The sequence below is a fragment of the Triturus cristatus genome, chromosome 1_2 (assembly GCF_964204655.1).
Source record: "Triturus cristatus chromosome 1_2, aTriCri1.1, whole genome shotgun sequence".
Lineage (NCBI taxonomy): Eukaryota > Metazoa > Chordata > Amphibia > Caudata > Salamandridae > Triturus > Triturus cristatus.
In genome coordinates this window covers 1141375986-1141396548 of record NC_140580.1, presented here as the reverse complement: position 1 = coordinate 1141396548, position 20563 = coordinate 1141375986, and the positions used below count along the sequence as shown (strand labels likewise).

The following is a 20563-nucleotide window of genomic DNA, read 5'->3' as shown; positions in this document are numbered from 1 at the left end:
GGGGATAAAATATGATAAACTCCATGCCGGATAACCTAGGCACCCAAAACAAGAATGGACGGAAAGCTAAGGTGCCTAAAGCAGAATGACACACCCTGCCCCTGAGGTGGGTGAACTAGAGCACCCCCACCATGGAAGACCATGGCCACCTGAAAGGAGGCAAGGTGGAAGAACCCCACCTGGAAAGGTCGTCGCAGAACGGGGAGGATGGGCGGACGTTAAGGAATCTTCAGCTAGACTGTGTCTCTACCAGATACATCGTTACTGAAGGTATGTAACTTGTTCATCTGATAGAGACATCTAGCCGCAGATTCCTTCATTTAGAATATATACCATAGCTATATCCCACTGGAGGAGGGTCTGCAACCAAACCCCACCATGTCTCCGAAGGGAGCAGACTGTCAAGAATGGTGATGAAAACAAGGTGGGGTACGCAATGCCAGGGCAGCTGACACCAGACCCAAAAGGCTCAGTATTGCCAGCATGACTGACACCAAACCCTGAAGGTCAGGGAGGAGCAACTGACACAAACCCTGAAGGTCAGCCTGAGCAAGGGAAGGAAGGTACCACAAATCATCAGAGGACAACACGAATCCACTGTCGCCAGACAGGGACGAAACAAAGGCACAAGACCAGAAAATCAGTGCACAATGACAGAATACGACAGAATCCCACAAAAAGAGGGAAACTGAGGAGAGGACCCCTGTGTCCGAAAGAGACAAAGGTCCAGCGAAGCGATGCCATCCAATGGCATGGCCAGCAGAGGCATCATGCCGAAACACACAACCGTGACTACTAGGAGGCTCACAGATGTGAAGGGTAAGAGTACACAGAACCAAGTAGTGTGTACCTTGAGAACTAAACCACACCAGGGGGGACTCAAGGAAGCAAAGCAGCAATAACATGTGCAGACCGACCGAGAAGACGGCACAGCAATAGGTAGCCAACCAGCAATCGTACCCCTGGGAACAAGGACCAAGGGCGACCGACAAGCCGAGCATGCCCAAGACTAGCTCCCCTGAGGGAGAGAGTGGAGAAAAGAGAAAGAAACAAATGGGGAACCTGGAACAATCCCCAGGATCCAGGGCAAGGAGCCCGCACGCCTATCCCTTCGTGTGCGAACATAGCACACAGAAATGCAGGAAAAGTCAGGAAATGACAGCCAAAGGTAAACCAGAAGAACGCCCTTAAAGAATAGACAGGTGTCCAAAAGGTAGAAACGGAATCGCCAGCTGTGAACCGGATTGGAACAAAAGTCCAGCCACAATCGGTCCAACCTCCCGATCAGGAAGGAAGAAGAAGAAAAAGAAGAAAAAGAAGAAAAAGAAGAAGTCAGTAACATGCAGACATACAAAAGTCTGAAAAAGGTGACATATGTATACAAGATGAATCCAGAGATCATCAGGAGAATGTGGTGAAACTCGTTCCGGAGCCAGTAGAAGAACACCTGGGCCGTATGCGACAAGGACCATAGAAATCTGAACCCAGGCCAGGGCCCCTCCGAGGGAGGCCAGGGACACAACGCAAAACGGAACAAAGGACCGCTCTGGTAAAAAGTGCACCACTCATAGGCCCCAAGCCTGTCTCAACACCAGGAAAGAAGGCCACAGCAAAAATGCGCATACAAGACACTGGCGCAAGAACTCAACGGGTCCCCTACAATAACACATAAACACAGTATGAAGCACACGTGGCGACAGAAAGAACCGATCCGGAGCGGACCGGGCGCCCCCAGGGACAGGTGCCCACGTCCAAGACCGCCAACGATGCTTAGTGCAGAAGGAAGGCAAAAAGAGGAGCCAAAGCAAGGCGGGGAACGTAAAAACCCCTCCGTGGCGAATTGGGAACGGCAGAGCCCCGACAATACACTGAAATCAACTGCGTCCACGGACGCCTGAGAGTGCCACGGAACAACCGTAGGCAGCGCTACAGAAGCAGCAGGAGAGGGCCACGTCAGTCCATGGAACCCAACCGAGAGTATGTACCACCACAGCAGGAAGTAAGGAACAGGGAGAGACATAGCAGAACCCATGGGAAAACCCCAGGGTGGCTGAAAATAGCAAGAGAGCTCCACGGGAGCCTCTGAACCTTCCTGGCAAGGAACCGCAGCTCTTGGACCCGGAGATCTAAACAGAAAAACAGTGACAATACCGTCAGACGAAAACACAGATCCACCATAGGGGACTAAAACCCCAAAAGTCAAAGAAATCCTGAAAAGAGACACTGGAATGCCGATTCTGCATGGTCGTGAAACAAATGAGCCCCATCAAAGGGCAACTGAGCTGGCAATAGCCCGACCCACGGAGTCAGTGGTGTCCATGGCTGACCGCATGGTAAACTGCGCCATGTCGCAGCCATCCCGAACAAGCTGGAGCAGTTCAGCACGAGGGCCCTCCGGCAAAGAGGGCAGGAGTAGCTAAACGGAGTCCCAAAGGGCAGCAGTAGCCCAAGCAAACACGCAGATCGTGTTTAGGGATCGAAGGCCAGAGCTGGTGGACGCAAAAAGATTGCGGCCACACAACTCCAACCACCTAGACTCCCGAGTGGGAGGAAGCAACGGTGATGGAGAGGAAGGAAGCGCAGCCTGGACTACCAGTCCATGAGCCCTAGGATAAAGGGACAAACAGGCAGGGTCATCTGGAGCCGGTCGGTGGTGGTGCACCACAGCACCAGCCACGGGGTCACCAGACGAGGGTCTGGCCCAAGTCCCCAGAAGGACATCATATAATGACCTGCCAAAGGGCAAAAGAGGTTCCACATCCACCGAGCCCCGGTGAAGAAGATCCAACAAAGGATCCGAAGGCAGGGAGACAGAGGGCGGCTGCATTTGTAAGACATCTGCAGCCCTACTAACTGCCCTCGCAAAGTCAACGCTGGCCTCCGTGGCCATCCGAGGGGGAGACAACAAGTCATCTGTTGGGGAGGGTTGCAGGCTAATTCGTCCTCCCAACGACAGAGGACCTGCAGAGAAATGAGCCGGCCAGTGCCCCATGGGATGTTGCTCCGTGGTGCATGGTAACACCTGTGTGGGCGGGGAGCCCACTGGTGTCACGTCCTCCGACAGAGGGACAACCAGGGACTGAACCGGCGTCGGATCGCCGCCGATGGCCTCTGTAGAGGGCTCGTCTACCTGGTGCCGGGCCGGCTTCGATTCGACCTCCACCAAGACCGGAGCCTGAGAGGAGGAACGAAGTCGACTCAGAGTCAAACTCCGCGCTGCAGCCACATCCAGTGACGATGCAGGAAGCCCCGCAGGACTGTGCGAAGACGCGTCAGGAGGGCTAGACGTCAGAGTGGGATGCCCATCCTGGCCGTGTCCCGACGTCGCAGCGACTCCAGGACTTGAGTCGAGGCACTCGGTTAGCGCCGAGGGCAAACCTGCGGTGAACCTCCGACCCCCCGTGTGGGGCCCGAAAACGTGCCAGGGAGAAGGGGTGACCCAAAGTTGGCAAGCAGAGCCCTGGAATAGGCTTCCATCTGGGTCCGAGTCGCCCCAGCACCACGAAACAGTGGACAGGCGGGGGTAGACTCCTGAGGGCTCGTGTCCGGTGAAGACCGGGAGCGGCGTCTCTCAGCATCACGCTTGTGTGAGGTCGACGACCTCTGTGACTTCATCAGGTGCTTACCTGAGGCAGGACCTGTCCCGAGCAGAGACCTCGGCGTGGGAGGAAGAACTGCATCTTTTGGAGCCCTCCACTGGGGACAGAAGCCGGCGCCGCGAGGACTCCGACCGGGACATCTGGGCAGACAACAGTTTCATCCACCATTCCCGCAGGGACTTCGGCTTCAACTGCCGGCAGGCGTCGCATTCGGCGGAGTCGTGGTGATCGCCCAAGCATCACATATAGATGTCGTGCGGATCCGTCACCAACATCTGCCGCGAACAGGAAGCACACAATTTGAAGCCCGCAGGCATCGGCACACTGTTCCAGACGTGAAAGGCATCACAAAGGCCTGAAAACAGGCCAGGAACCGCTTAACTCCGGACTTGAGTGTAACATCATCTTTAAAAGAGTTTCCTCAAGTTCAAAACGTAAGAATTTATAATTCCAGCAAGAGGTATTCAACACCTATGAAACCATTTCTTATTATTTTGCTTCTGGATCATATTCATAAGAAATGGTCCAACCTCGCTCATTTACACAGAGCAGCTCTGGCCATCTTGAATCCATCTTCAGGCCCCAGGAAGCTGCTTCTGTGTGATAAACCGTGAGTAAGAATATTACCTCAAGTACACTCATTTATGATTCCAACAAGAAGATGGCTCAAACCTTGGGCCAAGTAGTTGTTGAGTTAGAGAAAGTGTCTCAATGAAGCTGTCAAATGCTGAACTCTTCATCGTGTGCAACCCCTGCACCTCGAACGGCATGTCCTGAGTGACAGGTGCCCCGCTGTGCTCCCTGTACGGAGGATACTGGACCATCATAAATCAGTGCTGCCATAACGTTTGCTTGATGTCCCCCTTCTGTACTCAAATTAATAGCATGCCACACACACGCACTAGTCACTGTCACTATACCACCATTAGCATCCCTTCTTCCACATTCACCTCTTCACCTTCTAAATATATCCATCAACAGGATTACACTTTTCCTCACATCATACTCAACGACCCCAAAAGCCTGCATAAACCATTAAATCCCCTACTTATAGCCCTGCGTATAGGCAAGACAAATCATCGCCCTACAACATGTGTGTTGAAACTCTGTAGTGTAGATGTTGCAAAACCATCACAGCATGCACAGGAACACAGGGGCATAAAAAAAGAGCTTCACTGTACGTCCATTCAGCACGCACACCGAAAACACACCAAAGGCAAGCTTGTCTGTGCCCATCCTCGCATGTACATGGTCAGCGGCCACTGACTTTGCCCTTGTCTGTCTTGCTGTCTGCTTGATTCTGAGACTTGCACTGTAAAGGTCCCCCTTGCTCAGGTTACATCCTACTTTCATGGTCTGGTCCATTTCAGTTACAAAATCATTTAACAAACAAGGGTTGCCTTTACATAAAAAGACTATTGAAGTATAGATGTTCAACACAGTTCCAAATTTCTGAGTGCAGAGACCTTATTATGTTTAAGACAGAAAACTATATGTTGCATGTTCATTTATCATCCTCCGAGCCTTACCCCTGAATACTTTACATGGCTTGATGAAAGTGCTTTACATTTGCTCATACAATATGTTTGCCTGTCAGTGTTTTACGACTTTAATGTTTGTGAAGAAAGCACCTCGGGCAGACATGTTACTTCAATCACAGGCTTTCTCCAGCCTGAAGTTGACTCAATGCATTCAAAGCCCTGCTCTAGTTATAATTTTTCACATTATAGCAGAGTGACATGATGTTGGTCCTGACGAATGCCACAAACTTTTAGTCATCAAGGCAGAAACATGTTGACCTGACATATAGGGAACATCCATATCCCTATTTTTCACACTGTTTTAAGCTCTATCCATCTGGGACAACTAATAAAGTTTTGTGTCCTTTGTGGAGATAGTTTTAACTCACTATTTTGATTTAATTTTTTGCACTATGCCCCTCACTCATCTTAACGTTGGATGAAATAAAACACCTCACGCTCCTCTCCGGAGGTAGAGTTGTAGCCCACACTGTGTACCTTGCGGCCACAGTGTGCAAGAGGGAACCCAATGATGAAGCATGTCACCCTCGGGAGAGTGAGGGTTCTCGTCTTTATGACAATAATTGTCTTTCCAATTTCCAACCCTTCCCATTACTTTCAACTTACATTTTGGGTATAGTTGTTAAAGCATCCGGGTATTTTTTGTGAGTATTATAACCCTAATATTATAACTTCACCGAAACCATCCTGTGTTTTTTTATGGTTGAGGGCCATACAAAGGTGTGGTCCTCTCAAATCGAGCACCCAAATCAAAAGAATAGGTGCCACCACCCGCCTTCTAAAGTTTACGAAAAACAGTAAAAACACCACCATTACACACTTAAGAACTGTGACACATGACAAACCTTGGTGCCTGGCCTTTTACCCCCTATGTCCGCTAATTGACAAAGCCCTGGCCTGACTTGACTGTTGCCATATTTTAAAATTGGAATTTCTATAAATACATGTGATCTTTGTCTGTCATTAATAGTATACTTCTATGTGAATGTCCAAAAACGAATCTCTGTCATGTCTTCTCTAGGTATTCATGCCATCTGTGGCATTGTTCATATCTACTCTTTGATGCTACCCATAGAACTGTGGTTAGACTTTCGTCCTACCTTCAATAAATAAAAATACAAATAAGTGATTGAAAACCCCTAAAACCACATAATATTGCACTCAACAATGAACCACGCTCCTTTAACCATATGATGATCCGAGAACAAACCTAAAATTATTGAGCACAGTGTCCTTCCACGTGAGCTTCCATTCCTTCATGCGGTCCTGCCATCGAAGTCGCAGGGCTCCCTCTCGCTTCAGGTCGGCCTCCATCAGATTGATGGTCAGCTTCATGATGGCTCTGCGGTTAGCTAGAATGGCTTGGTTGATCATCTGACACATGACGAAAAAAGATGGAGCCACAAGGGCAAAAGTGTTAGAAAAATACAAACAATGACCTCAAATGGAAATGCACTCATGCAATGTAGCTTATTTACACTCTGTGTATGGCTGCTTATCTTAATGAACAGACGTTGCAGTACAGAGCTACATGCCATGCAATGGATGATACCATTCCCACACAGTCGAATGAACACGAAGGAATCTTCCCAGTAAACCAAAAAGGACTCCATTTCCATTGTGAGAAACAGAGCATGAAGGGAACTCAAGAAAAGTAAATATGTTTCCATCGAGATTGCTATAAGGTAGTGTATTCCTGATGCTCACAAAGAGATGTGCCTTGTTCATAGGCACACTCACAGGCCTATATATCTATCAGGCTAGACAGATACACAGTACTTATCAAAAGAGACTATTTCCTTTTGTTCTACTGCTTGTAAAGTGTTAAGAGAACACTCATACACGGGTTGAACTTCAGTTTTCTTTCATGCATCCACCACAAGGACAGTACAGCCAGCACAGCTCAGCTCACCCATGATTCTGCTTGTTGCTAAGTGCCCATCACTTCCAAAGAACATGATGAACACAAAGCTCCAAGGCATTACATCACCTTAAGGAGATAGTACAAAAAGGTGAAAACAGGCCCTAACACATCCCCCTCCCAATAATAACAACCAACCAAAGACAATAAGCTGACAAAACAAAGACATTCTAAAGATACTATTATAGCTCAATCAAAAAGAAATACCATAAAGTCATCATACTATATTAATACAAGAAATTATGATAGGAACAGTAAGTTTGGATAATACTCAAGCGAAACGAGTTTTCCAATGAGAACACAAAGAATAAAACCAGACATAGTCCTTGAGGTACGTGGGTCTTCTCCTGTTACGAGTGTCACAGGGTGAGTCAAACCCATAGGCAAGGCACTTTCCCTGCCCTGTTCAAGATTTACATCATACGTACTAGTGCCAACTACATTTCGCAAACCACCACCACCACTCCCCCCCGACCATGAGGTACTTCTTGCAAGATGTAACATGGTCCACACTTAACCATTCTCAGGTTTCACCTTTTTCTTCATGACCTCAGCAAAGCTGAAAGGTCCTAGAAACTCGGATCCACCCTTGGCACACCACTGCAATCTCTTCACAAACACATACTCCCCCACCTTCCAATTCCGGTGAGTAGCACCATATCTGGTATCAAAACGTTCTTTATGACTACGCTGGTAATATACCACTTTGTGTCTGTTGGGACTTCCCACTTTCATTTTCCACTCCAACCACCTGGGATTAAGCTTCAGACCAGCTAAACTGCCTTTTAATCTTTGAAAAGGAGAATTCTTTGTTTTCCTGTCTGGAGTAGTGTGCCATTAACTTCTCTCTTAATAGCTCCCTGAGGGACCCCCTGCCTTTTACTGCCGCCAGCGCACAATCTCTAACCAGACTATTCATTTGGTCCACCAGGCCATGGCCTGGGGAGAATCCAGTGCTCATCCTCAGTGTTAAGAGACCACTCATACACGGGTTAAACTTCAGTTCTCTTTAATGCATCCACCACAAGGCCAGTACAGCCAGCACAGCTCAGCTCACCCCTGATTCTGCTTGTTGCAAGTGCCCATCACTTCCAAAGAACATGATGTACACAAAGCTCCAAGGCATTACATCACCTTAAGGAGATAGCACAAAAAGGTGAAAACAGCCCATAACATAAAGCATATCAAAGGAACCACCCGAGCTTCTGTCACTGGCAGAATTTAAAGAGATCCTGGCTCGTGCTGTCTATGACAATATGTGCAGCGCCCTGCTGCTCTCTAGCTAGGTTTGTGACATACACAAACCAACCATTGTAGTCAGACATACTCCAGCATTGGTTTACTCATTCCTGTCCCTGCAGATATAACAATTGGATCCACGAGACACTAGCCCGGCGAAAAGTACTGCAGGGAGGTGGTGCCCACAGAGGCAATGTGGCCAACCAAGTTCAAACAGATCAATTGGCACAAGTGCTTATAATTTGCTCTTGGACAAGTGGGTGAACTATGGTGTAAAGTGACTGCCACCTCTTTGGCATTTTTCAAACAATCTGTACTTGTCACATAAATGCCTGTGTTCTCAAACCCAAGTGGGTGAATACTAAGTAGTAATTTGGAGTAATAACTAATATGTGTGTGTGTGTGTGTGTGTGTGTGTGTGTGTGTGTGTGTGTGTGTGTGTGTGTTTGTGTTACTATCCTTGTGGGGACTTGGGCATGATAACACACTCACGCTGTGGGGACTTGGTTGCACTGTGGGGACCTGAACCCAGGTCCCCACAAGGTAATGTCTTCTAAATGATTAAAAATGACTTCAGGAACATCTGTGTCAATTTTTAGAACTTTTGAAAAAATTGCCTTGTGGGGACCTGTGTTTCATCAAGTGTGTTTATATTTTTGCTCAGCTCTGCCCCCATAGGCAGGAGGTGGTACTGCAGTTCTAAACACACTTTGCATTTTAAACACACATTGCTCACCAGAAATAAATACTAGAAGCGTAAAGGATGCACATTTCAAAGGGAAAGCTCCATAATCCTTCATTTATCCAAATATTTTAAATGTAAATTAACCTTTTCTCTACATAAAAACTTATTTACATGATGCTGCTATTGAATTTAGTCTTTTTGTGTCTGAAAATTGTTAGCGGTTTTATGAGCATTTTTAAAATCTATGTGAGTTGGAACACTTCACTATTGCCATGTGATCTTTATCTCCAATTAAAGAATGATGGTGCACTGCACTGTGATATAATGTAAATTATTCTGATCATGTTTTGCAAATAACTTAAAGGGCTATTCAGGCCCAGTATTCAGAGCCCTTGTCTTTTTTCGCTATGACAAAGTCAATTCACTCCAAGACTCTGACCATCCTCTGGTGGACTAGCTAGCCAGAGTCAACTTCAGTGCGGGTGGTGCCTGGTCCAACAGTCTTTTTTGGTGCCCCCCATGACCTCCTTCTGCATGGATGACTTCACTACAACCCTTCAAATGTGCCCCTCATCTCTTCATAGCCCCTCTCTCACATTTGTTTTATTGCGCTACTCATACTAGTGTAGGTTGTCAGAGCATTATACATCACACTCATTATACAGAGACAATGAATCCTCATCATGCATAATCTCACAGAATCTTTAGATAATTCCACTTGATTATGCTACACTGAATTACGCGAGTTACGCCCAACCCCCAATATTAACTCTGCTCTACTTTCAGATGAATCAAAACTACCACTAGCAAAAACTTTGAACTCTCTCCAGCAGGAAGATTAATCACCAGAGTTATCTTGACATTTTTATTGTTGTCTGAAAACTGATGTACACACAAAGAACTCTACAGCAGGTGCTTTTAAGCTCATACCTTATTTCTAAACACAGCCCACCCCTTAGCTCATCGTTCGGTGCGCTCTCACCAGCTGCACCGCTCCAAAGCCGGCCTGTAGATAGCATCCCACCCTCAGGCTTTTCATCCCAGCGTGGGGCTTCTTTCATGTTCAAGTGGTGTTATCCAGTCTCCGCAATATCCTAGGTTTCACTAGACTGTATGTACATGTCCAACTGTGCTGTGTCTCTATCACATCCTCTGACTTACATCTCTTCAGACCATTCTTTTTTTCTGCTTTTCCAGCCACTCTTGAAATTTCAGGAGCGCTCAAGGCACACCGCTCTGCATTTTCTAGCCAGGTGTCTCACTGCATCCATTAGTGTTGAAGGCATCAACAATGGAAAATCACCTAAGAGTACTGTTCCTATTGCCTGCTTTGACTGAAAAAATACATTAATCAATGGGTATTTAAGGGTGTTACTGGTGGCCTTCTGTGGAGCACACACTCCTGACATCTCGTCAGAGAACACCGCTTCTACACATGATGGGATGCACCATCTACAAACCTCCTGATTCCGTGTAACTGATCCAGGATCATCAGGTAGGGCTCCCACCCTTGCTGAAAGCTCAATTGGGCTAGGGCTGCCCTCTTCATTGCCACAAGGATACTTGGTGGTGCATGGTTAGACACAGCAGACACCATGGAGCTGCGGTGCTGGATGTCAGGCTGGAAAGCTGTTGAATACTTTGTAGCCCCTTGTCCCCTCAACCCTGCATATTACTTAAGTACACCCTTCACCGTTTGGACAATCAGAAACACACTCATTTTAAAATCATATCAAGTTAACCCATGATTTAACCTATTGCCATGCCTTTAAGTGGGATGAAAAAACATGGGGGTTCTCTCAAAGGGGTGTGGTCAATGTAATTAAGGGCGTGACTTAAAACACGTAAACTAAAAATCTCTGCCGCCCGACTTGCATTTTGCTATTTCTGTCATTGCGTCCAGATATGATACAACAAGTCACATCATACCTACAAGTTAGGACTATTGGCTTTGTCAATGGTTGTTAGTTGCATAAGATACATAAGCAGCAACTATAGCTTGTATATAATATTCCGAAAGTTTCCACTTAAAGCCCTTGTGACACCACGACAATGTTGCTACTCCGGAGTTTTAAAAAGAGAAGGGAAATCCAGAGAGAAAATGACTCTCTTTAAAGGATTTCCCTTCCTGTACAACGCTCACCTGGCATGACGTTATGCCGTAACTTATCCACTAGTGAGAAGTGAGCAGTGTGAGCACACGCACATCCATGTGCCTGCTGTCACAGCAGTTGGAAAAAAACGAGCCACCTGTGCCAGGGCACAAAACAGAGCCAGAGAGAGACCCATTTCGAGGCCTCCTTTAAAAAACTGCCCACTTAAAGCCCTGCCTATTGCTCCTATTTTAATGTGAGTGCTAATCTGGGAGAAAATACTTTGATTTGTTTTGTTTGCACAGTGCACTAACATGCCACTTCGATAAGAGGCATGCTGCATAAAAAAGTAATAGATGAATAAATAAATCAAGCAAGGGATACCGTAATTACTGATGAGTAATGTGCACAGTGTTCTCCGTTTTGCACTCAGAACTGGGGGAGGAAGTAACAAACAAAATGTATGTTTACCACTTTGCTACACAAACACAAAATATGCACCATTTGCCAGCAAGTTTCGTGACACATTTTTCCTGCTGAAAATTCCGTCTGGAAAAATTCTTGGGGTGAGAAATGTGTGCCCCAGTTGTAATCCAATACAGCGTTTGCGTTAAAAAAAGGATTACAGTTTACATCGGTATGAAGGAATCAAGAAAAGGACAGAACTTGTTATAATATATCATTTGCATTTAAAATTAATGAATTATTTTAGCTTACATTTTTATTTTAAATGGAGTAATATTGTCCTAAAACATTTGCACATGTACAAACCTGTGATAAAAGGTGTTTTTCTTTTATTAAGCGCGTATCAGCTACTCTTCAAAACTTGCACTAGCACTGAGTTTAAATTGCAGTAGTATTATTGCCTGTTTTAAAGCATTCTCGACCATTTTGAGCGAGAAATCAGGAACAGTAATATACGATTTATTAGATATTTGCTTGCATAATGTTCTGGACTTTCCTGAACTTTCAAGTAATGTGTACTTTATGAAAGCAGAGTCCGTGAAATAAATGGTTTGGAAAAAATACCTGTGAACTTTGTGCGCAAGGATGTAAGCAAAACACTTTTACAAGTCTGCTCACTGAAGAATCACTTTACCCAGTCTGAATAGCATTTCCTCTGCCCCTCGGAATGATAATCCTGGCGGCCTTGAAGAAAGACCTGTAAGGTTTCAGGATGGCCGGGCACAGATATGCAGATTCACCTTCGCGCATAACAAAGGGGCCATTAGCCCGTCAAGAGGCCAGTGCGCTGGAGTCACCTGAAACAGGAAACTCTCCCAGACTGGGGGATGGGCCCTGCTGAAAAGACGACACCTTTGCAGGGAAAGGCAACATGAGATGCGACTGACTCGGACACCGAGAGCAGAACAAGGTTTAGGCATCCAGAGACTGATCCCAGCCTACCTCTTATAGCGAGTTTGTAAACATTAATAAAGCAAGAAGTGTAATTCAGAGCAGCCAGCATAAATGCACACAGAGGTTTATTTGTCATTAAAGATTAATTGGGAGAGTATGTCTTGCGTTGCCACAACATTCTGTAATTCTTGAAAATTCACGTAATCCCCCAAAAAAGGAATGCGACCCTGTGCAATGTTACTGGTAACCATGTAAAGCGCTCCAATAGCTTCGGGTTGAGTTTGCGCTATATAAAATTGCATAAGAAGTAATTCCATACTGCAATGCTGTTGTGCATTTCCACACACTGAAAGGGATATAGCTCTTGTCAGTGCCCTCCAAAGACCTAGCGCTTTCAGGTATTTATTGCTAATTCATACCTCACAGTCAAAGCAATGTGATTGTGAGTTATGTGTAAGCCCCCTCTAGCATCCTGTAATCATGGGTGTTCACTCCAGAAGCATGGTACACATTGAAGAAATCAAATGAGAACATTTTAGTTAGAGAAATTGCACTTTTTCCCTGTCACTGATCGCTTTCATTAAGATGGTGTGGGTGGAATTTGCGAAATTGCCTTTCGCAAAATGGCAAAAATCTTTGCGAACACGCGAAATTTCACGTGCTCGCGGAGATTTTGGGGTGATTAATGTGTTACTGAATTTGACCTTCAACTCGGGCACCTGCTTTTATATCTGTAAGTGGTTTCTGTTGAGGTTTAATTTTTGTGACAGGAGCATCGTGCCAGAAGGAATCCTGCCCTGCACATTTATCCAAGAAGATGCCACCGTTTTGTGCAATACCTCTACTCAACTGGAGTACTTTCTACTGGCTAATCAGTAAGTGCTACCTTGGTGGGTAAATGTATAGTGCTTTTCCTACACTACAGCTGCGTAAAGGGCCAGAAGAGTTGTCTCTCCAGCCACCATGTGTGTCTGTAAGTTTTGCCACCGCACCGATGGGCGCCGGGGTCCCTCGAGTGAGCTGTCCATCATAGTAGGGAAAGGGCAGGAAGACGTTGCACGCCGCAGGTGTGTGGGCTGGGGCCAAACGGCGGGGCTTCTATGCAGTTCACATGCAGAGACTGACCAGAGCAGCAGATGAGGAGACAGAACCTCCTGGTGTCAGGAACTACACGGGGATTGCGCTCGAGAAACTCATGGATGCACAGACCTCCTTCAAGGATTACAGCAAATTGTTGACAGTAGATATAGGGAGAAAGCACACCTGCCTAGCCTCCACAGTGCTCACAAATCTTTTGTGCTGTTTAATGCGAATTTGACCTTCAACTCGGGCACCTGCTTTATTTAAATCTGTAAGTGCTTCCTGTTGAGGTTTAAAATGACAAGAGCATCGGGCCAGAATGAACCCTGCCCTGCATATTTCTGTTCCACCTCAGATCGCGGAAGATTCGATATTTTCGCGTTACGCTCAGAATGTGAAAATGTCGAAATTTCGCAATTTTCGCAAGCGGAACGGAAATTGTCGCCCACCCTTAGTCTCTATCAAAGTTCCTTTATCAGCTTCAAAACTATCCCTGTGAGATTTCTTGGGGTTACTTTACCATTTCAATTATCTCTTACTTGGATTCCTCTGCAATGGATGTGCATCCACAATCGCAATGAATAAATGTTTTGGATTATTGTACTTCTCTACCTGTCTATGGCAGGCTACTTACAGGGAAGCAAAGCGCACCTACGCTGCTGGCCTAAGGCAATCTCGACTGCTCCCTCTGCTCCTGTCGGATGTATGACTGTACAACTACCACCTAAACCACGAATTCCCTAACCACGAATGCTAAACAACGAGCCAACCCAAACAACTACATTTTTAATAACGAGTTCCTGAACCACGAAAATTTCCATATTCCTCTTTGCACATTTTTTCTATTTTGTTCTTTTCAATCCTCTGTTTTTTAACAATTCCCACAGATCTTACTTTACTTTTGAGCTACCCACCATGCTATTAAACTATATAAATCTTTTTTTTTATCTTACTTCCCTCTGATTGCTTCCTTTTCTCTTCATCTCCGGAAAGCACTAGTTCCGCAATCCTGATTGAAGCGATCTTGCGCCTACCTCAGCAGATTCGTTAGAAATGGAATGCATGCATTCCCCAAATTTTCAATTGATAGTATTACAGCCATTTTACGCACTTCACAACTTCATTATTCTGATGTGACATGGCTTTCCTTGAACATATTTTTTTAGACAGTAAGAAAGATGCATTTACTGTGCAAATATTTTATTTTGCAAACAGATTTGTTTTCAAAAGTTTTTACATACATATCAAATCGGTCATTTTGAGTGAAAACACATTTAAACGGAATTTGACTTTCTTTTGTGTAAATGAAATACATTTTGTGAAATAATGAATCTCATTTGATGGATAAGTAATGCCACGATCGTTTTTCAAGTCAAATGCTTGAGTAAGATGCCATTTTCAAGGGAGCAGAAGTCTCATTTCTGTGAAATTTGCTTTTTATTAGATATGACACCAGTTTTAAAAAGCGGGAACAGTATATGTGATACTTCCTGAGCGCGATAGATAAATATTCTCCACGAAGCGGGCCAGATGCTGAGCTTAAGATGAAACAACAAAGTGTAATTTCGTTCAACTGCATGAAATGAATCTGCTGCGCCTTCTTATCAAATAGTTTTACATCCCTAGAGGCGGAGAAGTCTGAGACGTGGTATAGGAGTGTCGTGGTTCAGGAATTCGTGGTTAAGCACTTAGTTGATCGGGAATCCTCGTTGTTCTGACTTCGTTGTTCAGGTAAGTCGTGATTCAGACTTCGTTGTTTAGGATGTTTCCCGCTCCTGTCTGCACCCCTCTGCGCCCGTCCGCGCCCATCCGGGCCATTCACGCCTGGATCACTTTGAGCGCTAGTCCCCCTTATTGTTTCAGGCCAGAACTGCGGCCTAAATTGATCTACATGTGGAATGCGCTGCTCGCTATTAAACTCTCAGGTGAATGCGCTGTTTGCTGCCAGTTGGATCCCCTCTCTTATATAACTAAAGGCTATCACATTTGTCACACTTACGGTTCACATTTGGGCTCGCCAGTAGCTGAGCCTTGTTCACCATCTTTGACCTCCTTCAGACATCAGTTAAGGTACAATAAGCCCAGTAAAAACTGTCTTGTGTCCTCATCAATGCTAGGTCATTGGTGAAACACAGTACTGAATTTCTACCTTTCATCGAAACATATAAACCCTCTCTTGCCTTTATTACCGAAACCTGGGCCGGCTCCTCAACTGACAGGGAAATTCTAGCAGCCATTCCTGATGGTTTTGCCATCCACCGTCCAAACAGACCAGTCAGGAGCTGGGACGAGGTGCGTTTTAGCGATTATATATAGAACCAATTTACTGGTTTGCTGTAATTTATTACTGTCACCTCACTGTAAGGCCGTCTCCTTTAGCGCTGAAGTTTCGAACTGAGTTTTTCAATGAGACCATTGTTTATTCACCCAGCTGGCCCTCAATTTATTTCAAATCAGGAGTTTCCTGATAGAAGCCAACATTCTCTAAACTGACTATACAGTTTTGGATGATTTTAATTGTCATCTCAATGCCCTGTGAGATACCAACGTAGCAGCACTTTTCCGAACTATGTCGTCCCTTGGCCTATCACAACTGGTGTAAGGTCCTACTCATCTGACATGACATACTTTAGATGGTCTCTTTATCAACAACACCTCTTGGGGCAATGTCAATACTCTTCCCTTAGCCTGGACCTAACACTATGCAGTCCTATTTGACATTAAACTCAGATTCCCTAAATCACTCCAAACACAATATTTTCTCATGCTTTGTGCAAAATTCAATGAGACCTATTAATTAATTTGCTAGAGGAATCACTATCAGCCCACTCAGATGACTTGGACACAGCTGTTTCACAGTACACACACTGGTTAGACAAAATTGATTGCTTCAAACAGAGCCATAGGAGACAGGAGAAAAGGTAGAGATCAGATTACAAGGATGAAGGAAGGGTCAAGTACAAGAAATGGCTTGGTGACTATAAGCCTCTGATTTTTAAAGAAAGAACTTCTTACTTCACAAATAGGATTGAAGCAGGTAAAGCTCACTAACACTAGTCAAACCTTCTGCGATATTTTGGCTAACCTTTTCTTACAGAAAGTTGTAGAAGTTTTCAATCGATTCTCGACCTTGCCCACTACTTCCCACTGTGACATGACCAGCTCAAACTCCACTGATGTGGGTACTACCTGTAATGTGTTTACTCCTCCATCTAAAGATGAGCTCACAAGATTGGTCAAATCAATCGGATCCGGATCCCCTTGTCCATCTAGGATTGCCACACTAACAGCTGAGACTATTGTGCTGAAATTAATGACCATCTTCTATTTAATTTTCTAGTTGGAAGAAAGCGTCAGTGCTTCCATTAATAAAAAAAAACCTTCGCTCGACCCTTTTGATCCAAACAACTATCGTTCCATCTCATGTCTACGTATGCCAGTGAAGCTCATTGAGAAAGTGCTGAATACTCAAGTTGAGTTTATTCAATCCCACAACATGTTGGACACCACTAAGTTTGGCTACCATAGCGGCCACTGTACAGAGCAGGCTCTAATTCAAGCCACTGAAGAGATCAGCCTGTTCCTAGACCAGGGGGGGAAGTGTGGCCCTGATTCTACTTGATCTGTCAGTAGCTTTCGATACTGTTAACCACAGGCTGCTGATGGAGCACCTAGCCAACATCGGAATCATTGGAACAGTCTGGAACTGCCTAACTAGTTTCTCCATGGTCGAGAAAAGTCTGTTCGACTGGTTGATTTTGTCTCACTGTCTTACTCTCTTCCTAGAAAGGTTCCACCGCGGCCCTTGCTCAGCCCCAAGCTTTTCAGTGTCTATGATACCCCTGTAGCCAAGCTAGTACAATCTTTTGGTTTCTCTCTTACATCTTAAGCTGATGACACAAATGTTTTCGTCTCTCTGGCCAACGAGGCCTCCGGCACTGGGGCCAGATTCTGCAGCTAATTGCATCCCTTGTGCTATCCAAGCTAAACTATTGTAATGGTCTTTATCTCAATGCTCATCAAAATTTACTTAACAAACTTCAAATCCTACACAATGTGGCCGCCCATCTCCTGTTGAAAATCACAAAACACCATTTGGTGGCTAAATCTATGAGGAAACTTCACTAGTTGCCCATCAGGCAGAGAGTTGCCTTTAAAGCTCTTTGCATTGCTTATAAAGCACTTCCCGGCTTTAGGCACGACTTTTTAAAAACCGCTTCAAGCGGAATACTCCTACTCAATCTTAAGGGCTGCTTCAGCAAAATCTGCACTCATGCCTAGATATAAACGCTTAGCCTGGGGTGGCCGAAACTTTGTGTTGGGAGCAACAACAGCTTGAAACATACTTCCTTTACAAATCAAAGCCAAGCCTAAATTGCTGACGTTCAGGAAAACCCTGAAAAGTCTCTGCTATCTCTCAGTTTTTCTTTCACTGCATTTAGAGCTACCGTTAAGACACCCTCAGGTTTTCCAGCTCTATAGATAATTAATTAACTTAACATAACAAGGTAAAGAGATGACTGATAGGCCAGCAGTCATTTCTAAATTTGATGGGCGGTAGTCCTTCAGGATGGAGGAGGTACTGTCTTCTGCCACCTTGATGAACAAGGTATTGTCTGTCAAACTTAAAATCATACACTACTTGTGTGCTGAGGAACCTAAATGATGGACAACAGGTTTAATGATATGATAGAAAGGAAGAAAGTATGCTACTGTCTCAAGAGAAACGCTCTCAATACATTCAACCCCAGGAAACTTCTGTAACTATCCAAAAAGAGCCATAAAACTGATAGGAAATGAACAAGAACAGGTACAGAACCTTGAATCCATATCAACTTCTATGCAGTGCGTTTTCTGCCTGGTGAAGTCCATGATTGAGGAGGCGAGAGCTACACCTCCGACCCAGGAGCCATACATTTATGGGAAATATGGACATTTATTACAGTAGCACTAAGAGCAACAACCTAATGGAAAAGGTATATAGAGGTAATAGACTGACTTTTGCTCAAGATCCTATTTAAAATGCCGGATATCTCAGACCTCCAACCATATCAACCCCATCTTTTGTTATACATCATGGTGACTTAAATGTTAGTGTAATGCAGCATGTTCTTCTGGCATTCCTCAAATAAGAGCTCTCGACCTAAAACCTTTTCTATTCCATGACCTCACCCTTCTATAGATCGTAACGTGATAGCTCAGTCTACACTATTGTCCTACCTCATGATCATCGTGGGGGCAGTAGTAGACTGGCCAATATATCTTCTTTTTTGGCATTGAATTCAGTAACCACTAAAGCACAAGTTAGAATTCTTGACTTAAGTCTTGAATTTCTCCTACTCATCAATGCTTCTGGCTAAGACCAATGCATGCTTCCTGGAGTGAGCCCTGGCAGAGGAACCTGTTAGTGTGTGATGTAGGGTGGTTGTGCCCGGAGGCAGAGGAGCCGATTCCTGGATTAGGTCAGTGATGGAGAAATTCTGAGCGACTCAAGTGGACCACAGCATATATAGCACACATGAGGGGAAACACCATCCAATGTATTCAAATATCCCTGCAGGAGATGGCAAGAGGAAAAAATGGTGTGGGGTTTGGTAAGTACAACTGAACAGTTGTGATTACGTCTCCACCACACCGGTGATGCCTATGCAGGTTTCTATGTGAGATTCTGTTGAGTGTTTCTGCCTGGTATGACTCCGATTGATAAGCCAAAATATGAAGTTTGTGTTGAAAAGAGTTTCATTTTTCCAAGGGAGACACCTCTGCACACCATGCTTTACCACATAAATCACTTCATGCTGCTTTTTTGTTACCTGGTACAGATGATCTGGGCCAGCACCAACAATTGCACAAGGTTGTTGAGCTTAACTGTTTGGCCCCAATTTGACACAGGTGCTGACAGTTTTTTTTATAACACTTTGAAATTCAACTCGTTTGTTATGTTCACTGTACGTGGCCTCACAGTACATAGCCACAGCTACAGCACTAGTCTCTAATGAGTCCACAAATTAGCCCAAGATAAAATCAGTAGATTATTATAAAACATATCCATTGCTGAATGTGTAATAAAGTGTGCCTTCATTTTTCTGCACATCCCAATTACATTTAAAATATTGCCTTCAGTATAGGGATAACCCCGAGTTCATGCTTTCGGGCTTCGATTTGTTCTGTCTTTTATAAAACAGTCATCAGAACATTTCTGTGCATTAGCTACTTGTTCATACAGAAATGCCGCAAAAGTCAAGTCACCAGACTTTTGAAAGAGATGCAACATGTTTGGGACTATTCTAAACTTTGTACTCTCTTGCAAAAACCAATACCTTGAAATAGCACTGGTGAAACTACATCCAGTTTGAGGATTATGGACTCTATGTAAAAATGAATGTCCACCGCTATAAAACAAAAAAAAAATGCTTCAAAGAAGTAATCATTTTTTCTACTCATTTTGTTCATCACCTCAAGCGTTTAGGTTTTTGTTTAGCTTAGTAAAGGCTTTTGCCAGAGAGGAGGCAAGTTGGACTATCTGCATCAGCTGAAAGCAGACTTCAGGATGCCCAGCTGCAGAGGTGAAAATGTACAGTAGCAGATAACAAAAGGCTCATTATCATGATTGGGCAATGGGTTCTGCTGCTAAAAATACACCTTTACACCCTGATGCCACCAGAACTGAGCTACGTTCAAACAGAGGATCCTTCAGCTCGGAATTATTTATACTGCATAAAATAAAGAAAAATGTACATTTAAGAAATGCAAATAGCAAAAACTCATTAAAAATTGTTCTAACAGGAGCGCTAGCTGGCGCCGGACTAGCATGGCCGCTCCGCGGTGAAGTTCCAGGCGCCGGACCCCGTAAATACTCCCTACTCCGCCCTAGTCTGCCCTGGCCGGCTTCTTTTGGCCGCATTGGAGTCCTGAATCGCCCGACTCTCCCGGGCTTGAGTTTGGGGCGCGTCTGCACCCGGCGCGTGCTGCACCCGGCGTCTCCGTGAGTGGCCGGTGTGAAGAAGCTGCTGTCCCGGTCCCTGGGCGCGGGCGAGCGGCTACTC

General features: G+C 45.0%; 1 protein-coding gene across 2 annotated transcripts in view; it reads right to left on the bottom strand.

The window, feature by feature from the left end:
* Window positions 1-20563, bottom strand: part of CCDC180 (coiled-coil domain containing 180) — a 592866-nt gene that overhangs the window by 350109 nt on the left and 222194 nt on the right. For both annotated transcript variants that reach the window (XM_085613885.1, XM_085613886.1), the window contains exon 9: window positions 6351-6514. In XM_085613885.1, coding sequence (XP_085470011.1) covers window positions 6351-6514 — 164 coding nt within the window. The remainder of the gene's footprint in view (window positions 1-6350; window positions 6515-20563) is intronic.